Source organism: Procambarus clarkii, chromosome 43 (genome assembly GCF_040958095.1).
Source record: "Procambarus clarkii isolate CNS0578487 chromosome 43, FALCON_Pclarkii_2.0, whole genome shotgun sequence".
Taxonomy (NCBI): domain Eukaryota; kingdom Metazoa; phylum Arthropoda; class Malacostraca; order Decapoda; family Cambaridae; genus Procambarus; species Procambarus clarkii.
Window position 1 is genome coordinate 17,507,605 of NC_091192.1, and position 23,657 is coordinate 17,531,261.

At 43.4% G+C, this 23,657-nt stretch overlaps 1 protein-coding gene across 1 annotated transcript in view; it reads right to left on the reverse strand.

Moving 5' to 3' along the window:
- The window catches only part of LOC138373660 (armadillo repeat-containing X-linked protein 4-like), a 58,047-nt gene extending 35,299 nt beyond the window's left edge, over positions 1-22,748 (reverse strand). Inside the window, exons 1-5 of the mRNA XM_069340004.1 lie at positions 22,623-22,748; positions 19,994-21,049; positions 19,934-19,944; positions 19,838-19,848; positions 16,630-19,800 (exon numbers count right to left, since the gene is read on the reverse strand). Coding sequence (XP_069196105.1) covers positions 16,630-19,800; positions 19,838-19,848; positions 19,934-19,944; positions 19,994-21,049; positions 22,623-22,748 — 4,375 coding nt within the window. The remainder of the gene's footprint in view (positions 1-16,629; positions 19,801-19,837; positions 19,849-19,933; positions 19,945-19,993; positions 21,050-22,622) is intronic.
- Positions 22,749-23,657: the final 909 nt, after the last annotated feature.

Below are 23,657 nucleotides of genomic sequence, written 5' to 3' on the forward strand. Positions count from 1 at the left end.
GTAATCCGTGCTAGAGGAACTATGGCCCTCTTTATCCTCCTTCGGTCGGATTGCAGAAGATAGGGTGCTTTGACCCGAAGACAAACCAAAGTACCAGGGTTCCCAAAATGATGATCTGTCTGAGATTGAGAAATATCCTACGGACAAAAGGTGGAAAACACGAGTAATAGCACGGAGGGAGGGATGACCAATTAAGAGAATGACTGAGGCCTACAGTCACCACGTAATCCAAAGTTATCTAACACTCATTATATGCTACTCTCGGAATGCACAATACACACAGCACCATATAAATATTAAAAGTATTGAAAATATTGAAAAGCAACTGTATCAAAGCCAAGTATGCTTTCCACAAATTGATGTTCTAATACCTGAGTGAAGCTCCGTGAACAGACCCCATTAAATGTGACGGGAAAGTGTTGGAGTGTAGATGTTCAGCAGTCCTCCATTGGCTGGTGTCAATGCCTAGTCACAATTACAAAAAAAAAAGATAGACTGCTTGCCTGTTTGTCTGTGGTAAAGTAAAGGAAGACACGCAAAACACATAGTATGAACAATGAAACTTTAATTAATATAGAAAACAAATTATAACCAAAGACAATCCCTTGGCAATGTACAGTGTAAAAGAACAAGTCAAAAACAATATAACATAAATGAATAATAGGGATAAAGTTAATAGGGATGATATATATATATACATATATATATATATATTATTAAATATGACCGAAAAAGTAAGATTGATAATTCTAACACGAATTTTCTCAATCTTTCGTACATTTCTTTTCACTGCTGGTGGTAATTCAAAAATCAATTCTCCAAAATTCATTTTTATTTCTAGTCTGACGCGACACTTGAGCGCGTTTCGTAAAACTTATTACATTTTCAAAGACTTTAGTTTACACATACACAACTGAATAGAACTTACACATCTCCGATTTGTTTATATCTACATTTGAGTGAGGTGGATGGGGTGAGGTGGTATTAATAGGGTATTAAATTCATCAACACAAGACAGAACACGAAACAATGGGTATTGAATGGATGTGATTGTAGAAAGCCTATTGGTCCATAAGGAGTCAGCAGGCCAACGGCCTGCTGACTCCTTATGTTCCTTGCGCCTTCAGCCTGAAGTCTCCAAAGGAATTTGTGGACTTACTGCGGGGCGCACGGGCCACAGGGATAAGAGCCTCGTTGGACGTAGAATCGCTGTTTACCAACGTACCTGTGGACGAGACAATCGGAATGATAGCCGACAGAGTGTATCGTGATCCAGCCTGTACTCCTCTTGACATGCCAGAAAGTATTCTGAGGAAACTACTCCAAGCTTGTACTAAAGAGGCACCCTTCTTGAGCCCGGATGGGCACATGTATAAGCAAGTAGATGGGGTCGCCATGGGTTCTCCCCTAGGTGTCCTGTTTGCAAACTTCTACATGGGTACCATCGAGCAAAAAGTCTTAGTCGACATGAACTTGAAACCGGCCATATACTGCAGGTATGTTGACGACATTTTTACACAGGTACCTGATGTCAGACATCTGCAGGAGCTGAAGGAGGCATTTGAGCAGAGTTCCGTGCTGCGTTTCACTTACGAGACGGAAAAGGATGGGAAGCTGCCTTTTCTAGATGTAACAGTCATGGAAAAGGGCGGAGGTTTCCACACTGCAGTCTACACAAAGGAAACAAACATAGGAATGTGCCTAAATGCCAACAGCGACTGCCCTGACAGGTACAAGAGGAGTGTTGTTAACGCATACGTCGACCGTGCTCTCAGCCACAGCTCAGAATGGAAGCAAGTCGACGAAGAACTCTGTAGGGTAAGGCAGGTCCTAGTCAATAACGGCTTCTCCAATGGTTTCATCGAAGACATCATAAGAAGGAAAGTGAAAAGCCATGCAACCTCCGAAGAGACAACTAACACAACACCTATACCCCCTATTAGACTATTTTACAGGAACTTCTTTTCCACAGCTCATAAAACAGAGGAAAGGGTCCTGAAAGATATTGTTAATAGAAACGTTATCCCTACAGACAAAAATCAGAGGATACAACTGACGATTTACTATAAAACCAGAAAAACGGCCAGCCTACTCATGAGAAACTCTCCAGACACAAAACAGAACGCTTTAAAAGAGACTAACGTCGTCTATGCCTTCAAATGCCCACTTGGGGACTGTAAGCTCCAAAAAACCCAGTATATAGGCAAGACAACAACATCTCTTTCTAGGCGTTTAACGATGCATAAGCAACAGGGCTCCATTAAGGAACATATAATCTCTTCCCATAACCAAACCATCGCCAGAGAAATCCTAGTAAACAACACAGAAATCATCGATAGATACAGCGATAGCAGGCGGCTTGACGTTTGCGAGGCACTACACATCAAGAAGTCAACACCAGCAATCAACAGCCAATTATTGCACAACTATATTCTACCCACCTCAAGACTCCGCTCCAATATAGAAGCATCAAGAAATATGGACCAATAGGCTTTCTACAAACACTTCTATTCAATACCCATTGTTTCTGTTCTGTCTTGTGTTGATACTTTTAATACCCTATTAATATCCCCTAGTGTTCTGTCTTGTGTTAATGCCACATCACCCTTCCCACCTCATTCAAATGTAGATATAAAATCAGGGAAACGCAAGTTCTAATCAGTTGTGTATTTGTGAAGTCTTTGAAAATGTAATAAGTTTTACGAAACGCGCCCGTGTCGCGTCAGACTAGAAATAAAAATGAATTTTGGAGAAGTGATTTTTGATTTACCTCCAACAGTGAAGCGTAATGTACGAAAGATTGAGAAAATTCGTGTTAGAATTATTAATCTTACTTTTTCGGTCATATTTAATAATATATGTCTACAGGAAAGACTGCTACCAAAATATACTAATATATATATATATATATATATATATATATATATATATATATATATATATATATATATACATATATATATATATATATATATATATATATATATATATATATATGCGGAAAACCCTCATATATATATATGCGAAATATATGCATCAGCTAACTTCTTTTATTAGTGGGGCTCCGAAATAACTTCTCTGCTGTCGTACCTGCAGCATTTTGGGTGAGAACAGCTATATAAGGGACACCAGGCCAGCTAGCAAGCTTGGGTTGGTCACTAACGTGTACACCAACAACCTGGTTGGTGCTAGACCCCAGAGTGGCGTTGGCTCCACCTTGTATCAACAACATCAATGTCGAATCAACGTTGATTCGACATTAAACTGTCAGTGTTCCTGGCTACCCTGGCCACAGGGAGTGGCGTCAGACCCGTCTGGCACCGGGAGTGAGAAGGGGGGGGGAGGGTGGAGGGGGGGAGGGGGGTAATGGAGGGAGTGGTCTATGGGTAAGGGAGAGGGAGGGGAGGGAGGAGATCAAACAGGAAAAACTGGTTTACCTCTGAACACAGCATCCGGGAAACCCCTCCCTCCTTCCCCCCCCCCCCCCCCCCACCTCCTCTGGGCCGGTTCTACTCGCTTACCCGACTATTGTAGCCGGATACGGGTGGAGCCGCTCCCTCCAGGCTCTTCGCTACAACGTATGTCAAGACCCTCACACATACAACAGTTATGCCAATAAAGAAATAATTAAGTTGATTGTGAATGACCAATGATCAGTTCAGCAGATTTTAATAAAAAAGGCAATCAATGAGTACACATAAGGCACGCGTGCACACACACACACACACACACACACACACACACACACACACACACACACACACACACACACACACACACACACACACACACACACACACATACGCACACATACACTTACACGGGAGCCGGCAAGCCGAGCGGACAGCACCCTTTATATGTGATCCTGTGGTCCCGGGTTCGATCCCGGGCACCGGCGAGAAATGATGGGCAGAGTTTCTTTCACCCTATGCCTCTGTTACTTAGCAGTAAATAGGTACCTGGGAGTTAGTCAGCTGTCACGGGCTGCTTCCTGGGGTAATTGTGTATGTGTGTAGGGTGTGGAGAAAAATAATAGTGGTAGTAGAACAGTTGATTGACAGTTGTGAGGCGGGCCGAAAGAGCAGAGTTCAACCCCCGCAAGCGCAACTAGGTGAATACAACTAGGTGAATACAACTAGGTGAATACACACACACATTCACACACAGGGTCTGGTAGGTAAGTGGACAGCGCGCAGTTCTCGTAATCCTGTGGCCCGGGTTCGATTCCCGGCGCCGGCAGAGATAAATGGGCAGAGTTTCTTTCACCCTGATGCCCCCTGTTACCAAGCAATAAATATGTAATTGAGAGTTAGACAGCTGTTACGGGGCTACTTCCTAGTTGAGTGTGTGTGTGTGTGGAAAGGAAGAAAATATAAAAATAGTAGTTAGTAACAGTTGATTGATTGACAGTTGAGAGGCGGGACCAAAGAGCAGAGCTCAACCCCAGCAAGCACAACTAGGTGAGTACACACCACCACCCGCTGTTTCCATGGTAACAAAATCTGGCCGAGGATGTAAATAATCTCTGGGTGTGGGGGTCAAAAACGTGATGTCCCTCGAAGGTTTTATGGTCGAGTCGTAGACATTAAGTACACGATTTATCGACCTTAAAGGTCACGTCATTAAGAGATCGTCTGGCACTGGGGAGGGAGAAGGGGTCAGGCTCAGTATCATCATTTCTCACACCACTGTTACAGAACCCCAAAGTTTATTTGTTATCTGTACAATGAACAAGAACAATTCAGAACAAATGATGGCTGAGTTGACAGCGCTCGGGGTTCGTAGTCCTAAGCCTCCTGGTTGGATCGCCGGGGGAAGGCGGAAACAAATGGGTAGAGTTTATTTTACCCTGATGCGCCTGTTCACCTAGCAGTAAATAGGATCCTGGGAGTTAGACAGCTGCTACGGGCTGCTTCCTGTGTGTGTGTACTCACCTAGTTGTGTTTGCGGGGGTTGAGCTCTGGCTCTTTGGTCCCGCCTCTCAACCATCAATCAACAAGTGTACAGATTCCTGAGCCTATTGGGCTCTATCATATCTACACTTGAAACTGTGTATGGAGTCAGCCTCCACCACATCACTTCCTAATGCATTCCATTTGTCAACCACTCTGACACTAAAAAAGTTCTTTCTAATATCTCTGTGGCTCATTTGGGCACTCAGTTTACATCTGTGTCCCCTAGTGCGTGTGCCCCTTGTGTTAAATAGCCTGTCTTTATCTACCCTATCAATTCCCTTCAGAATCTTGAATGTGGTGATCATGTCCCCCCTAACTCTTCTGTCTTCCAGCGAAGCGAGGTTTAATTCCCGTAGCCTCTCCTCGTAGCTCATACCTCTCAGGTCGGGTACTAGTCTGGGTGGGAAATCTTTGAACCTTTTAAAGTTTGGTATTATCATTGACTAGATATGGACTCCATGCCGGGGCTGCATACTCCAGGATTGGCCTGACATATGTGGTATACAAAGTTCTGAACGATTCTTTACACAAGTTTCTGAATGCCGTTCTTATGTTGTCCAGCCTGGCATATGCCGCTGATGTTATTCTCTTGATATGGGCTGCAGGGGACAGGTCTGGCGTGATGTCAACCCCCAAGTCTTTTTCTCTCTCTGACTCCTCAAGAATTTCATCTCCCAGATGATACCTTGTATCTGGCCTCCTGCTCCCTACACCTATCTTCATTACCTTACATTTGCTTGGATTAAACTGTAACAATCATTTGTTCGACCATTCCTTCAGCTTGTCTAGGTCTTCTTGAAGCCTCAAGCAGTCCTCCTCTATCTTAATCCTTCTCATAATTTTAGCATCGTCAGCAAACATTGATAGAAATGAATCTATACCCTCCGGAAGATCATTTACATATATCAGAAACAAGATAGGACCGAGTACAGAGCCCTGTGGGACTCCACTGGTGACTTTACGCCAATCTGAGGTCTCACCTCTCACTGTAACTCTCTGCTACCTATTGCTTAGGTGCTCCCTTATCCACTGGATCACCTTACCAGCTACACCTGCCTGTCTCTCCAGCTTATGTACCAGCCTCTTATACGGTACCGTGTCAAAGGCTTTCCGTCAATCCAAGAAAAAGGCTGGGCAGTCCGCCCAGCCCTCTCTTTCTTGCTTAATCTTTGCCATCTGGTCGTAGAATTTTATTAAGCCTGTAAGGCAAGATTTACCCTCCCTGAATCCATGTTGGCGATTTGTCACGAAGTCCCTTCTCTCCAGATGTGTTACTAGGTTATTTCTCACGATCTTCTCCATCACCTTGCATGGTATACAAGTCAAGGACACTGGCCTGTAGTTCAGTGCCTCTTGCCTGTCGCCCTTTTTGTATATTGGGACTACATTTGTCGTCTTCCATATTTCTGGTAGGTCTCCCGTCTCCAGTGACCTACTATACACTATAGAGAGTGGCAAGCAAAGTGCCTCTGCACACTCTTTCAGTACCCATGGAGATCCCATCTGGATCAACAGCCTTTCTAACATCCAGATCCAGCAGGTATCTCTTGACCTTCTCTCTCGTAATTTCGAACCCTTCCAATGACGCCTGGTTTACTTCCCCTTCTCCTAGCACAGTGACCTCATGTTGTTCTCTTGTGAAGACCTGGAATTTCTTGTTGAGTTCTTCACACACCTCTTTGTCATTCTCTGTATACCTGTCCTCGCCTGTTCTAAGTTTCATTACTTGATCTTTCACTGTTGTTTTCCTCCTGATGTGACTATGGAGCAGCTTTGGTTCGGTCTTGGCTTTGTTTGCTATATATTTTCATAATTTTTCTCTGCTTCTCTTCTCACCCTAACATACTCATTCCTGGTTCTCTGGTATCTCTCTCTGCTTTCTGGTGTTCTGTTATTCCGAAAGTTCCTCCACGCCCTTTTGTTCAGTTCCTTTGCTTCCATACATGCCCTATTATACCATGCATTCTTCTGTTGCTTCTGGGATTTTTCCCTTTGGGACGGGATGAACTTGTTTACTGCCTCCTGACACTTTTGGGTGACATTGTCCATCATATCTAGTACAGACTTATCTCTGAGGTCTGTGTCCCAATGTATTTCCCTCAGGAAACGTCTCATCTCCTCATAGTTCCCCTTTCGGTATGCCAGCCTTTTGTTTCCTAGTTCTTTTTTGGGGAGATAATTCTTAGCTCTACCAAGTACTCAAAGTTTAATACACTGTGGTCATTCATTCCCAAGGGCGCTTCCATCATAACTTCCCTTATATCCCACTCATTTAGGGTAAATATCAGATCGAGCATGGCTGGTTCATCTTCCCCTCTCATTCTTGTTGGTTCCTTGATGTGATGGCTTAGAAAGTGTCTTGTTGCCACGTTCAGTAGCTTAGCTCTCCATGTTTCTGGGCCTCTATGCGGATCTCTGTTCTCCCAGTCTATTTTCCCATGGTTGAAGTCTGCCATGATTAGCAGTCTAGATCCATTCCTGCTGGCAACAGAAGCTGCTCTCTCTATTATGTTAATGGTGGCCATGTTGTTTCTATCATATTCCTGTCTGAATTTTCTGTCATTTGGTGGTGGATTATATATGACTACGACTATAATTTTTTGTCTTCCAGTGTTTATGGTATCTGTTATGTAGTCACTGAAACCCCTCACAGCCCTGAATAGCCATCTCCTCAAAGTCCCAGCCCTTTCTTACCAGCAGAGCTACACCACAACTGCCTCTTCCTTCTCTCTCTTTCCTCATAACATAATAGTCCTGTGGGAACACTACATTTGTTATGGTTTTCGTTAGCTTGTGTGTGTGTGTGTGTGTGTGTGTGTGTGTGTGTGTGTGTGTGTGTGTGTGTGTACTCACCTATTTGTGTCTGCATGATCGAGCACTGACTCCTGGATCTCGCCTTTCGGGCCATCTGTTGTTTACAGCATTGACTCCGGTCCCATTTTCCTATCTAATGTTTAGTTCCCTAGTTTTAAATTTATGAATAGTATTTGCTTCCACAACCTGTTCCCTAAGTGCATTCCATTTTTCACTACTCTCACGCTAAAAGAAAACTTCCTAACATCCCTGTGACTCATCAGAGATTCCAGCTTCCACCCATGTCCCCTTGTTCTGTATGAATGAGGGGACATTTTGAACGTATGAACATTTCGTCTTTGTCCACTCAATCCCCCTGAGTATTTTATACTTTCGTATCATATCCCCGCTCTCCCTTCTATTCTCTAGTATCGTAAGGCTCAGTTCCTTCAGGCGCTCTTCATACCCCATCCCTCGTAACGCTGGGACGAGTCTCGTTGCAAACTTCTGCACCTTTTCCAGTTTCCTTATGTGTTTCTTCGGATGGGTACTCAATGATGGGGCGGCATACTCTAAGACTGGTCTCACGTAGGCAGTGTAAAGCGCATTGTAAAGTGTGTGTGTGTGTGTGTATTCACCTAGTTGTGCTTGTGGGGATTGAGTTCTTTCGGCCCGCCTCTCAACTGTCAATCAACTGTTTCTTATTTTCCTCACACCTCACACACACCCCAGGAAGCAGCCCGTGATAGCTGACTAACTCCCAGGTACCTATTTACTGCTAGGTAGCAGGGGCATTCAGGGTGAAAGAAACTTTCCCCATTTGTTTCTGCCGGGTGCGGGAATCGAACTCGCGCCAAAGAATTACGAGTTCTGCGCCCTATCCACCAGGCTACCTTTGTGTGTGTGTGTAATTACCTAAGTGTAATTTCCTAAGTGTAGTTACAGGATGAGAGCTACGCTCGTGGTGTCCCGTCTTCCCAGCACTCTTTGTCATATAACGCTTTGAAACTACTGACGGTCTTGGCCTCCACCTCCTTCTCACCTAACTTGTTCCAACCGTCTACCACTCTGTTTGCGAAAGTGAATTTTCTTATATTTCTTTGGCATCTGTGTTTACCCTGGAAACACAAACCGAAACTGTCTCCATTTTCCGCTTGTTACAACTTGTAATAAAGTTGTTACATCTTGGCTTAACGTGTTTATGACGTATTAGAACGTTGTTACAACTTGCTATATTGGTTGTTATAACTGGTTAGGAGGTGTTAAAACTTGTTCGAACGTTGTACCAACGTCGTAGTTTCGGTGTGTGTTTGGCGGGTAGCTAGTTTAAATCTATGTCTTCTTGTTCTTAATGTGCCAGGTCTCAGGAAATCTTCCCTATCGATTTTATCAATTCCTGTTACTATTTTGTATGTAGCGATCATATCACCTCTTTTTCTTCTGTTTTCTAATTATGGCATATTTAATGCCTCTAATCTCTCATCGTAGCTCTTGCCCTTCAGTTCTGGAAGCCACTTAGCAGCATGTATTTGCACCTTTTCCAGTTTGTTGATGTGCTTCTTAAGATATGGGCACCACACAACCGCTGCATATTCTAGCTTTGGCCTAACAAAAGTCGTGAACAATTTTTTTAGTATATCGCCATCCATATATTTAAAAGCAATTCTAAAGTTAGAAAGCGTGGCATAGGCTCCTCGCACAATATTCTTTATGTGGTCCTCAGGTGATAGTTTTCTATCTAGAACCACCCCTAGATCTCTTTCTTTACAGAATTCTTTAAAGATTTCTCACATAATATATAGGTTGAGTGGGGTCTATGTTCTCCTATTCCACATTCCATAACATGGCATTTATTAACATTAAATTCCATTTGCCAAGTGGTGCTCCATATACTTATTTTGTCCAGGTCATCTTGAAGGGCATGACAATCATCTAAGTTTCTTATCCTTCCTATTATCTTAGCATCATCAGCAAACATGTTCATATAATTCTGTATACCAACTGGTAGATCATTTATGTAGACATTAAACATCACTGGTGCAAGAACTGAACCCTGTGGTACTCCACTTGTGACATTTCTCCAGTCCGATACATTGCCTCTGATCACTGCCCTCATTTTTCTATCAGTCAGAAAAATTTTCATCCATGTTAGAAGCTTACTTGTCACCCCTCTGTGTGTGTGTGTACTCACCTATATGTACTCACCTATATGTGCTTGCAGGATCGAGCATTGACTCTTGGATCCCGCCTTTCTAGCTATCGGTTGTTTACAGCAATGACTCCTGTCCCACACAATGTGTGTGTGTGTGTGTGTGTGTGTGTGTGTGTGTGTGTGTGTGTGTGTGTGTGTGTGTGTGTGTGTGTGTGTGTGTGTGTGTGTGTGTACTCACCTAGTTGTGTTTGCCAGGGGTTGAGCTCTGGCTCTTTGGTCCCGCCTCTCAACCATCAATCAACAAGTGTACAGATTTCTGAGCCTATTGGGCTCTATCATATCTACACTTGAAACTGTGTATGGAGTCAGCCTCCACCACATCACTTCTTAATGCATTCCATTTGTCAACCACTCTGACACTAAAAAAGTTCTTTCTAATATCTCTGTGGCTCATTTGGGCACTCAGTTTCCACCTGTGTCCCCTTGTGCGTGTGCCCCTTGTGTTAAATAGCCTGTCTTTATCTACCCTAACAATTCCCTTCAGAATCTTGAATGTGGTGATCATGTCCCCCCTAACTCTTCTGTCTTCCAGCGAAGTGAGGTTTAATTCCCGTTGTCTCTCCTCGTAGCTCATACCTCTCAGCTCGGGTACTAGTCTGGTGACAAACCTTTGAACCTTTTCCAGTTTAGTCTTTTCCTTGACTAGATATGGACTATATGCTGGGGCTGCATACTCCAGGATTGGCCTGACATATGTGGTATACAAAGTTCTGAATGATTCTTTACACAAGTTTCTGAATGCCGTTCGTATGTTGGCCAGCCTGGCATATGCCGCTGATGTTATCCGCTTGATATGTGCTGCAGGAGACAGGTCTGGCGTGATATCAACCCCCAAGGCTTTTTCTTTCTTTGACTCCTGAAGAATTTCCTCTCCCAGATAATACCTTGTATCTGGCCTCCTGCTCCCTACACCTATCTTCATTACATTACATTTGGTTGGGTTAAACTCTAACAACCATTTGTTCGACCATTCCTTCAGCTTGTCTAGGTCTTCTTGAAGCCTCAAACAGTCCTCTTCTGTTTTAATTCTTCTCATAATTTTAGCATCGTCCGCAAACATTGAGAGAAATGAATCGATACCCTCCGGGAGATCGTTTACATATATCAGAAACAAGATAGGACCGAGTACAGAGCCCTGTGGGACTCCACTGGTGACTTCACGCCAATCTGAGGTCTCACCCTTTACCGTAACTCTCTGCTTTCTATTGCTTAGGTACTGCCTTATCCACTGGAGCACCTTACCAGCTACACCTGCCTGTCTCTCCAGCTTATGTACCAGCCTCTTATGCGGTACTGTGTCAAAGGCTTTCCGACAATCCAAGAAAATGAAGTCCACCCAGCCCTCTCTTTCTTGCTTAATCTTTGGGGCTGTGTGTGTGTGTGTGTGTGTGTGTGTGTGTGTGTGTGTGTGTGTACTCACCTATTTGTACTCACCTATTTGTACTTGCAGGATCGAGCATTGACTCTTGGATCCCGCCTTTCCAGCTATCGGTTGTTTACAGCAATGACGCCTGTCCCATTTCCCTATCATACCTAGTTTTAAAAGTATGAATAGTATTTGCTTCCACAACCTGTTCCCCAAATGCATTCCATTTTTCCACTACTCTCACGCTAAAAGAAAACTTCCTAACATCTCTGTGACTCATCTGGGTTTCCAGTTTCCCCCCATGTCCCCTCGTTCTGTTATTATTACGTGTGAACATTTCATCTATTTCCACTTTGTCAATTCCCCTGAGTATTTTATATGTCCCTATCATATCTCCTCTCTCCCTTCTTTTCTCTAGTGTCGTAAGGTTCAGTTCCTTCAGACGCTCTTCATATCCCATCTCTCGTAACTCTGGGACAAGCCTCGTCGCAAACCTCTGAACCTTCTCCAGTTTCTTTATGTGTTTCTTCAGGTGAGGGCTCCATGATGGCGCGGCATACTCTAAGACGGGTCTCACGTAGGCAGTGTAAAGCGCCCTAAAAGCCTCCTCATTTAGGTTTCTGAATGAAGTTCTAATTTTCGCCAGTGTAGAGTACGCTGCTGTCGTTATCCTACTTATATATGCCTCAGGAGTTAGATTAGGTGTCACATCCACTCCCAGGTCGAATCGTTACAGGTAGGCTGTTCCCCTTCATTGTGTACTGTCCCTTTGGTCTCCTGTCACCTGATCCCATTTCCATAACTTTACATTTACTGGTGTTAAACTCCAGTAGCCATTTCCCTGACCATCTCTGCAACCTGTTTAAGTCCTCTTGGAGGATCCTACAATCCTCGTCTGTCACAACTCTTCTCATTAATTTTGCGTCATCCGCAAACATTGACATGTATGATTCCACTCCTGTAAACATATCATTTACGTAAATTAGAAAGAGGATTGGTCCCAGCACCGATCCTTGAGGTACTCCACTTGTTACTGTTCGCCAGTCCGACTTCTCGACCCCTTACCATTACCCTCTGGCTCCTTCCTGTTAGGTAGTTCTTCACCCATACTAGGGCCTTTCCGCTTACTCCTGCCTGCCTCTCAAGTTTGTATCGCAGTCTCATGTGCGGTACTGTATCAAAGGCCTTTTGGCAGTCAAGAAATATGCAGTCTGCCCAGCCTTCTCTGTCCTGCCTTATCCTTGTTACTTTATCATAGAATTAATTCTAAAAGGTTTGTTAGGCATGATTTCCCTGTCCAGAACCCATGTTGGTGCTTGTTTACAAACCCAATGCTCTCCAGGTGCTCAACAAGTCTTAGCCTAATTATTCTTTCAAGTATTTTGCAGGGGATGCTTGTCAGTTATACGGGTCTGTAGTTAAGTGCCTCCTCCCTATCACCTTTCTTGAAAATCGGGTGACACACACACCAATGTGTGTGTGTGTGTGTGTGTGTGTGTGTGTGTGTGTACTCACCTAGTTGTACTCACCTAGTTGTGTTTGCGGGGGTTGAGCTCTGGCTCTTTGGTCCCGCCTCTCAACCGTCAATCAACAGGTGTACAGATTCCTGAGCCTATCGGGCTCTGTCATATCTACATTTGAAACTGTGTATGGAGTCAGCCTTCACCACATCACTTCCTAATGCATTCCATTTGTCAACCACTCTGACACTAACAAAGTTCTTTCTAATATCTCTGTGGCTCATTTGGGCACTCACTTTCCACCTGTGTCCCCTTGTGCGTGTTCCCCTTGTGTTAAATAGACTGTCTTTATCTACCCTATCAATTCCCTACAGAATCTTGAATGTGGTGATCATGTCCCCCCTAACTCTTCTGTCTTCCAGAGAAGTGAGGTTTAATTCCCGTAGTCTCTCCTCGTAGCTCATACCTCTCAGCTCGGGTACTAGTCTGGTGGCAAACCTTTGAACCTTTTCTAGTTTAGTCTTATCCTTGACTAGATATTGACTCCATGCTGGGGCTGCATACTCCAGGATTGGCCTGACATATGTGGTATACAAAGTTCTGAATGATTCTTTACACAAGTTTCTGAATGCCGTTTGTATGTTGGCCAGCCTGGCATATGCCGCTGATGTTATCCGCTTGATATGTGCTGCAGGAGACAGGTCTGGCGTGATATCAACCCCCAAGTCTTTTTCCTTCTCTGACTCCTGAAGAATTTCCTCTCCCAGATGATACCTTGTATCTGGCCTCCTGCTCCCTACACCTATCTTCATTACATTACATTTGGTTGGGTTAAACTCTAACAACCATTTGTTCGACCATTCCTTCAGCTTGTCTAGGTCTTCTTGAAGCCTCAAACAGTCCTCTTCTGCTTTAATCCTTCTCATAATTTTAGCATCGTCCGCAAACATTGAGAGAAATGAATCGATACCCTCCGGGAGATCATTTACATATATTTAAGAACACACACACACACACATTTACATGTGTGTGTGTGTGTGTGTGTGTGTGTGTGTGTGTGTGTGTGTGTGTGTGTGTCTGTGTGTGTGTGTGTGTGTGTGTGTGTGTGTGTGTGTGTGTGTGTGTGTGTGTGTGTGTGTGTGTGTGTGTGTGTGTGTGTGTGTGTGTGTGTGTGTGAAAATCAGGAGTAAGGACCTGCCCAAAACGTTATTTGAGTTAGTAGCTCTACAAGAATGTAGGAACTCTTGTACATATAAATAGATCTAAATAAATAAATGTAATTATTGAGTTGATTTAAATTACGACACATTCTGATATTACAAAAGCCGCGTCAGTTGATGTGAAACAAGGCAGTTGTCCTCATATACCTGTCCTCTCACCTGATTCCCCTCATTTTTTAACGGATTTCACCAATGCGTTAAAAATGCAACGCAATAGTCAAAATTGAAGCACCGTAATATTGACGTTTCATATACGTTAGTCTTGTTAGCTTTGGGTGGGTGTTGGGTTGTCATGTTTCCGGTCAGGTAAAACCGTTGCATTCTTTACGGAGTGGCAAGCCGACAGATGGGGATTGTATTACGACCAGAATTTCCTTGCTCGTGTCTGTAAAAAATGCGACTGTTTCGCTTAACCTGAAACGTACGATCCCGAACAACCCACCAAACCTATGGATGGAAATGTAAGGAAAACAGTTCTTAATTAAGAACATGGAGAGGTACAGGGGAAAAGAAGAGTTTGGAAATGAGAAATATAGTGTGAGTTGTGATAACAGGCCGCCTTGCTGACACGATGTTATGATAGCAGGCGGGCTGTCTGCCTTTCTGTCACGATATGATGATAATAGGCAGGCTGTCCGCCTTCCTGAAGCGATGTTATGATATCATGCGGGCTGTCCGCCTTGCTGACACGATATTATGATAGCAGTTGGGTTGTGGGCGTCTCATTTTGGGCCACCAGCTGTGGGAGTGGGTCGTCTCATCTTGGGCCACCAGCTGTGGGAGCGGGGCGTCTCATCTTGGGCCACCAGCTGTGGGAGCGGGGCGTCTCATCTTGGGCCACCAGCTGTGGGAGCGGGGCGTCTCATCTTGGGCCACCAGTTGTGGGAGCGGGGCGTCTCATCTTGGGCCACCAGCTGTGGGAGCGGGGCGTCTCATCTTGGGCCACCAGCTGTGGGAGTGGGTCGTCTCATCTTGGGCCACCAGCTGTGGGAGTGGGTCGTCTCATCTTGGGCCACCAGCTGTGGGAGTGGGTCGTCTCATCTTGGGCCACCAGCTGTGGGAGTGGGGCGTCTCATCTTGGGCCACCAGCTGTGGGAGTGGGTCGTCTCATCTTGGGCCACCAGCTGTGGGAGCGGGGCGTCTCATCTTGGGTCACCAACTGTGGGAGCGGGACGTCTCATCTTGGGTCACCAACTGTGGGAGCGGGGCGTCTCATCTTGGGCCACCAGCTGGGCCACCAGCTGTGGGAGCGGGGCGTCTCATCTTGGGCCACCAGCTGTGGGAGTGAGGCGTCTCATCTTGGGCCACCAGCTGTCGGAGTGGGTCGTCTCATCTTGGGCCACCAGCTGTGGGAGCGGGGCGTCTCATCTTGGGCCACCAGCTGTGGGAGTGGGGCGTCTCATCTTGGGCCACCAGCTGTGGGAGCGGGGCGTCTCATCTTGGGTCACCAACTGTGGGAGCGGGGCGTCTCATCTTGGGCCACCAACTGTGGGAGCGGGGCGTCTCATCTTGGGCCACCAACTGTGGGAGCGGGGCGTCTCATCTTGGGCCACCAACTGTGGGAGCGGGGCGTCTCATCTTGGGCCACCAACTGTGGGAGCGGGGCGTCTCATCTTGGGCCACCAACTGTGGGAGCGGGGCGTCTCATCTTGGGCCACCAGCTGTGGGAGCGGGGCGTCTCATCTTGGGCCACCAGCTGTGGGAGCGGGGCGTCTCATCTTGGGCCACCAGCTGTGGGAGCGGGGCGTCTCATCTTGGGCCACCAGCTGTGGGAGCGGGGCGTCTCATCTCGGAGTAATCTTTCTAACATTGGGTCCCCTAATATGAGGATGGTGTTCCACACCCTGATGGCTTGGTGCTGCAGTTTGATGTTTAGTGGCTGTGTGTTCAGGAGTTCATGGAGCTCCTGGATTGTCTGATCATATGGTGGACGGTGTTTCGCTGCTCCCCTTAGTGCCTTATTTTGCACTGCTTGCAGTTTCTGCATGTTATTGTTCGTGAAGGCATGTAGTGGTACTGAAGGGGTATTCGAAATGCGTCTGAACTCTGCATATGTGTAACTGTTTGTTCATACTATGGCTCCGGAATCTTCTCATTTTTGCTTAAGGCTCTTTTGTTTTCTCTATTCTCTCCTTTACACGAACTTTGGTTCCTGTTCTATTAATTTTGAGTGCCAGTATTCTGTCTACATCCGTATGTTGGAGGCGGTGGTTGTAAATGATAATGGGATTGTAGCCGAAGAGTCACAATAATACGGCTGAAGATATGATGGGATTGTAACGACTTGAGAAATCTCTGTATTATCCTTTTATGTTATTCTCCTCTTTCTCCTCTCTCTCCCCTTCTCCCATCTCTCTCTTCTATCTTTCTCCTTCCTGAATCGTCCTTCTTTCCCAGACATGTCAAGAGCCATATATTTATGTGACGTTGACCAGGTCTGTGCCCCTCCCCTCTCCACAGTACTGATGACAGGTGTGACAGCTGATCAACTGTGAGCTACAGGACGGTGACCCGGGCACTATAGGCCCTGTGTATATGATGCCCCTGGTAGGCCTAGTTGCTGTAGGCCCTGAGTGCCCCCGGAGGCGTCGTCTCAAGCGCCTTAGAGGGCGGAGGTTCATACCATCCATGGGATAATTCTTTGGTAATTCTTTAGTGAGAGCTATAGTGTGAGCTTTAGTGAGAGCTTTAGTGTGAGCTTTAGTGAGAGCTTTAGTGTGAGCTTTAGTGAGAGCTTTAGTGTGAGCTTTAGTGAGAGCTTTAGTGTGAGCTTTAGTGAGAGCTTTAGTGAGAGCTTTAGTGTGAGCTTTAGTGAGAGCTTTAGTGTGAGCTTTAGTGTGAGCTTTAGTGAGAGCTTTAGTGTGAGCTTTAGTGAGAGCTTTAGTGTGAGCTTTAGTGAGAGCTTTAGTGTGAGCTTTAGTGAGAGCTTTAGTGTGAGCTTTAGTGTGAGCTTTAGTGAGAGCTTTAGTGAGAGCTTTAGTGAGAGCTTTAGTGTGAGCTTTAGTGTGAGCTTTAGTGTAAGCTTTAGTGAGAGCTTTAGTGAGAGCTTTAGTGTGAGCTTTAGTGTCAGCTTTAGTGTAAGCTTTAGTGAGAGCTTTAGTGTAAGCTTTAGTGAGAGCTTTAGTGTGAGCTTTAGTGTAAGCTTTAGTGTGAGCTTTAGTGAGAGCTTTAGTGAGAGCTTTAGTGTGAGCTTTAGTGAGAGCTTTAGTGAGAGCTTTAGTGTCAGCTTTAGTGTCAGCTTTAGTGTCAGCTTTAGTGAGAGCTTTAGTGTGAGCTTTAGTGTAAGCTTTAGTGAGAGCTTTAGTGTCAGCTTTAGTGTGAGCTTTAGTGAGAGCTTTAGTGAGAGCTTTAGTGTGAGCTTTAGTGTAAGCTTTAGTGAGAGCTTTAGTGTGAGCTTTAGTGAGAGCTTTAGTGAGAGCTTTAGTGTGAGCTTTAGTGAGAGCTTTAGTGAGAGCTTTAGTGTCAGCTTTAGTGTCAGCTTTAGTGTGAGCTTTAGTGAGAGCTTTAGTGTGAGCTTTAGTGTAAGCTTTAGTGTGAGCTTTAGGGAGAGCTTTAGTGAGAGCTTTAGTGTGAGCTTTAGTGAGAGCTTTAGTGAGAGCTTTAGTGTCAGCTTTAGTGTCAGCTTTAGTGTGAGCTTTAGTGAGAGCTTTAGTGAGAGCTTTAGTGTGAGCTTTAGTGAGAGCTTTAGTGTGAGCTTTAGTGTGAGCTTTAGTGAGAGCTTTAGTGAGAGCTTTAGTGTGAGCTTTAGTGAGAGCTTTAGTGAGAGCTTTAGTGTCAGCTTTAGTGTCAGCTTTAGTGTGAGCTTTAGTGAGAGCTTTAGTGTGAGCTTTAGTGAGAGCTTTAGTGTGAGCTTTAGTGTAAGCTTTAGTGTGAGCTTTAGTGAGAGCTTTAGTGAGAGCTTTAGTGTGAGCTTTAGTGAGAGCTTTAATGAGAGCTTTAGTGTGAGCTTTAGTGAGAGCTTTAGTGAGAGCTTTAGTGTCAGCTTTAGTGTCAGCTTTAGTGTGAGCTTTAGTGAGAGCTTTAGTGAGAGCTTTAGTGTGAGCTTTAGTGAGAGCTTTAGTGTGAGTTTTAGTGAGAGCTTTAGTGTGAGCTTTAGTGTGAGCTTTAGTGAGAGCTTTAGTGTGAGCTTTAGTGAGAGCTTTAGTGTGAGCTTTAGTGTGAGCTTTAGTGAGAGCTTTAGTGAGAGCTTTAGTGAGAGCTTTAGTGTGAGCTTTAGTGAGAGCTTTAGTGTGAGCTTTAGTGTGAGCTTTAGTGAGAGCTTTAGTGTGAGCTTTAGTGAGAGCTTTAGTGAGAGCTTTAGTGAGAGCTTTAGTGTGAGCTTTAGTGAGAACTTTAGTGAGAGCTTTAGTGAGAGCTTTAGTGTGAGCTTTAGTGTGAGCTTTAGTGTGAGCTTTAGTGAGAGCTTTAGTGTCAGCTTTAGTGAGAGCTTTAGTGAGAGCTTTAGTGTCAGCTTTAGTGTCAGCTTTAGTGAGAGCTTTAGTGAGAGCTTTAGTGTGAGCTTTAGTGTAAGCTTTAGTGAGAGCTTTAGTGTCAGCTTTAGTGTGAGCTTTAGTGAGAGCTTTAGTGTGAGCTTTAGTGAGAGCTTTAGTGTGAGCTTTAGTGTGAGCTTTAGTGTGAGCTTTAGTGAGAGCTTTAGTGTGAGCTTTAGTGTGAGCTTTAGTGTGAGCTTTAGTGAGAGCTTTAGTGTGAGCTTTAGTGAGAGCTTTAGTGAGAGCTTTAGTGTGAGCTTTAGTGAGAGCTTTAGTGAGAGCTTTAGTGTGAGCTTTAGTGAGAGCTTTAGTGAGAGCTTTAGTGTGAGCTTTAGTGTGAGCTTTAGTGAGAGCTTTAGTGAGAGCTTTAGTGTGAGCTTTAGTGTAAGCTTTAGTGAGAGCTTTAGTGAGAGCTTTAGTGAGAGCTTTAGTGTGAGCTTTAGTGAGAGCTTTAGTGTGAGCTTTAGTGAGAGCTTTGGTGAGAGCTTTAGTGTCAGCTTTAGTGTCAGCTTTAGTGTCAGCTTTAGTGAGAGCTTTAGTGTGAGCTTTAGTGAGAGCTTTAGTGTGAGCTTTAGTGTAAGCTTTAGTGTGAGCTTTAGTGAGAGCTTTAGTGTGAGCTTTAGTGTAAGCTTTAGTGTGAGCTTTAGTGAGAGCTTTAGTGAGAGCTTTAGTGAGAGCTTTAGTGAGAGCTTTAGTGTCAGCTTTAGTGTCAGCTTTAGTGTCAGCTTTAGTGAGAGCTTTAGTGTGAGCTGTAGTGAGAACTTTAGTGAGAGCTTTAGTGAGAGCTTTAGTGTGAGCTTTAGTGTGAGCTTTAGTGAGAGCTTTAGTGTCAGCTTTAGTGAGAGCTTTAGTGAGAGCTTTAGTGTCAGCTTTAGTGTCAGCTTTAGTGAGAGCTTTAGTGAGAGCTTTAGTGTGAGCTTTAGTGTAAGCTTTAGTGAGAGCTTTAGTGTCAGCTTTAGTGTGAGCTTTAGTGAGAGCTTTAGTGTGAGCTTTAGTGAGAGCTTTAGTGTGAGCTTTAGTGTGAGCTTTAGTGTGAGCTTTAGTGAGAGCTTTAGTGTGAGCTTTAGTGTGAGCTTTAGTGTGAGCTTTAGTGAGAGCTTTAGTGTGAGCTTTAGTGAGAGCTTTAGTGAGAGCTTTAGTGTGAGCTTTAGTGAGAGCTTTAGTGAGAGCTTTAGTGTGAGCTTTAGTGAGAGCTTTAGTGTGAGCTTTAGTGTCAGCTTTAGTGAGAGCTTTAGTGAGAGCTTTAGTGTGAGCTTTAGTGTAAGCTTTAGTGAGAGCTTTAGTGTCAGCTTTAGTGAGAGCTTTAGTGAGAGCTTTAGTGAGAGCTTTAGTGTGAGCTTTAGTGAGAGCTTTAGTGAGAGCTTAAGTGAGAGCTTTAGTGTGAGCTTTAGTGAGAGCTTTAGTGAGAGCTTTAGTGTCAGCTTTAGTGTCAGCTTTAGTGTGAGCTTTAGTGAGAGCTTTAGTGTGAGCTTTAGTGAGAGCTTTAGTGTGAGCTTTAGTGTAAGCTTTAGTGTGAGCTTTAGTGAGAGCTTTAGTGAGAGCTTTAGTGAGAGCTTTAGTGAGAGCTTTAGTGTCAGCTTTAGTGTCAGCTTTAGTGTGAGCTCTAGTGAGAGCTTTAGTGAGAGCTTTAGTGTGAGCTTTAGTGAGAGCTTTAGTGTGAGCTTTAGTGTGAGCTTTAGTGAGAGCTTTAGTGTGAGCTTTAGTGAGAGCTTTAGTGAGAGCTTTAGTGTGAGCTTTAGTGTGAGCTTTAGTGTAAGCTTTAGTGAGAGCTTTAGTGAGAGCTTTAGTGTGAGCTTTAGTGTGAGCTTTAGTGTAAGCTTTAGTGAGAGCTTTAGTGTAAGCTTTAGTGAGAGCTTTAGTGTGAGCTTTAGTGTAAGCTTTAGTGTGAGCTTTAGTGAGAGCTTTAGTGAGAGCTTTAGTGTCAGCTTTAGTGTCAGCTTTAGTGTGAGCTTTAGTGAGAGCTTTAGTGAGAGCTTTAGTGTGAGCTTTAGTGTAAGCTTTAGTGAGAGCTTTAGTGTGAGCTTTAGTGAGAGCTTTAGTGTGAGCTTTAGTGTGAGCTTTAGTGAGAGCTTTAGTGTGAGCTTTAGTGTGAGCTTTAGTGTGAGCTTTAGTGAGAGCTTTAGTGTGAGCTTTAGTGAGAGCTTTAGTGTGAGCTTTAGTGTGAGCTTTAGTGAGAGCTTTAGTGAGAGCTTTAGTGAGAGCTTTAGTGTGAGCTTTAGTGTGAGCTTTAGTGAGAGCTTTAGTGTGAGCTTTAGTGTGAGCTTTAGTGAGAGCTTTAGTGAGAGCTTTAGTGAGAGCTTTAGTGAGAGCTTTAGTGTGAGCTTTAGTGAGAGCTTTAGTGAGAGCTTTAGTGTGAGCTTTAGTGAGAGCTTTAGTGAGAGCTTTAGTGTGAGCTTTAGTGTGAGCTTTAGTGAGAGCTTTAGTGTGAGCTTTAGTGAGAGCTTTAGTGTGAGCTTTAGTGAGAGCTTTAGTATCAGCTTTAGTGTCAGCTTTAGTGTCAGCTTTAGTGTAAGCTTTAGTGTCAGCTGGACGTGAGTACGAATGGGTGTTGGACAGCCCAGAGAAAACTGATGACTTTATTGGTCGGGATTAGATGCAGAGTTAAAGGTAATTGTTACTTGTATTTAGTATTCTTCATCATTTGCTTCTCGGATAGGATGTTAAAATAGGATATCATGGATTCTTAATAATAAATTGTTATTAAAGGAAATTTGGCATTTTAGTTAATTTTCCCTTCATTAATCTTTGAGCATAACATCTTGAGCTGACTTGTCTTCAGTATTTCAAGTGATTATTTAAGTGAATTATTAACATCTGAAATTGTTAACATGTACTAATAATTAATAAGTCATAAGTAGTTATCAAGAGTAAACTTGTAAGTTCTTGACTTCTTCCTGACAAGTCAGGGACGAATATATCAGTCAGTTCTATAGTATAACAGTGAAGATGGTGGCAGCAGATTAACACCAATCAGTGCTCATATATAATTATCCCTTTAGTACTTAATATTCAGAGAGCTCTATGTACGGTGAGTTGATCTCACACTCACATGAGACAGGCTGACGGGTTGGTCTAGCCGCATGGGTGGACGGTAGTCTGTTCCGTGTTGTACATATTAAATGTTAAGGGTACTTACAAAAGTTATAAATTGGTGACGGTAAGATCGACTTCATTATTATTGGTAACAACCGTGTTGAGACCAATATCAACATTACAAAGGTGGATTCATTACATTTGATGACAAATAGAGGTTTACATATCACAATAGAGGTTTCTCCGCACCAATATAGAAGCATCAAGAAATATGGGCCAATAGGCCCTCTGCAATTACTTCCATTCTTACCTTCAATACCCATTGTTTCGTGTTCTATCCTGTGTTGAAAGTTTTGTTCACCTCATCCAAAACTGTTGTAACATATCACCTCACCCAAAATGCGGGTATAAAATGAAAAATGAAAGCTGTTTAAATCATAGCATAAGTAAGAACTCTGTTTAGTGTTTGCAGGTAATAGTTGTGTGTGTGTAAACTAAAAGTCTTTGAAAATGTAATAAGTTATTACGAAACGCGTTGAAGTGTCGCGTCAGACTAGAAATAAAAATGAATTTTGGAGAATTGATTTTTCAATTACCATCAACAGTGAAAAGAAACATAAGAAAGATCGTGAAAATTCGTGTTAGAATTATTAATCTTACTTTTTCGGTCATATTTAATAATATATGTCTACATGAAAAACTGCTATCAAAATATACTAATATATATATATATATATATATATATATATATATATATATATATATATATATATATATATATATATATATATATATATATATATATATATATATATATAATATATATATATAATATTGCTTACTTCCAAAGGTTCCCATACAGGTCAGTCTAGGTCAGGATTCAACTGACATTTAGGCAACACAGACGAAACCTCTACTTCTTTATCACGGAGATTTTAATTAAATTTATTACACAGTTTATGGGCTCCGAAGCCCTTCGAGGTTGTTTACAATATTAAAGCTTTCACAATAACAAACTTCTCCTACTCTTTTTTTTTTGAGATATATACAAGAGTTGTTACATTCTTGTAAAGCCACTAGTACGCGTAGCGTTTCGGGCAGGTCCCTGGAATACGATCCCCGCCGCGAAGAATCGTTGATCAGTAACTTGAACGTTGTAATCGTCTAAATTGTAATCAGTAATCGTCTCATCAGTAACTTGTACGTTGTGATCATATCTCCTCTTGCGCTCTCTTCTCATGTACTCATATTAAACTTTCATAGTAGCAAACTATTCAGAATGCTAACTCTCACAGCATCACTATTATGACACTATTTCTACAACCTTTCAAAGAATTTAATAATGTTGAATTTAATAAACTTTCTAGAGAGAGTCGAAACTTACAAGTTAACCTTGAAGAATAACTTTGTTACTTACAATATGAATTACTTAGAAGAATCAGGCACTACAACACTTAACAGATTAAGCATGAATAAAGAGCTACCTGAGTGTTGTTCCTGTAGGATAGTCTAGCTACTAGAGTGGCTACTAGAGTTAAACTCGCGCAAGTGCATAGTAACGACGCTGGTAGATGGCAAGAGTCAGGCTTCAAAGCTCCAAGTGTTATAAGTAATATTCATTGCTTCGAACATGGCCCGAATTCTTTGTCATTTAAGACCTTCTATACCACACATGTGAGACCAACCTTGGAATATGCAGCATATCAGTATGGAGTCCTTAGCTCGTTAAAGGAAAAACATAAAACAATTTAGAGTAACTCCAGGAGTTTGTCACCAGGTTAGTCGAACTTAAAGGTATTAGTTACGTGGAAAACTGAACGAATTATTCCTTACGTTAAAGGAGACTGACAAGTGACGAGTGACATGATTCCCACATAGAAAATATATATCTTTCCTGATTTTTGTCTTAGGAAAACTACTCCAAGCTTGTACTAAAGAGGCACCCTTCTTGAACCCGGATGGGCACATGTATAAGCAAGTAGATGGGGTCGCCATGGGTTCTCCCCTAGGTGTCCTGTTTGCAAACTTCTACATGGGTACCATCGAGCAAAAAGTCTTAGTCGACATGAATTTGAAACCGGCCATATACTGCAGGTATGTTGACGACATTTTTACACAGGTACCTGATGTCAGACATCTGCAGGAGCTG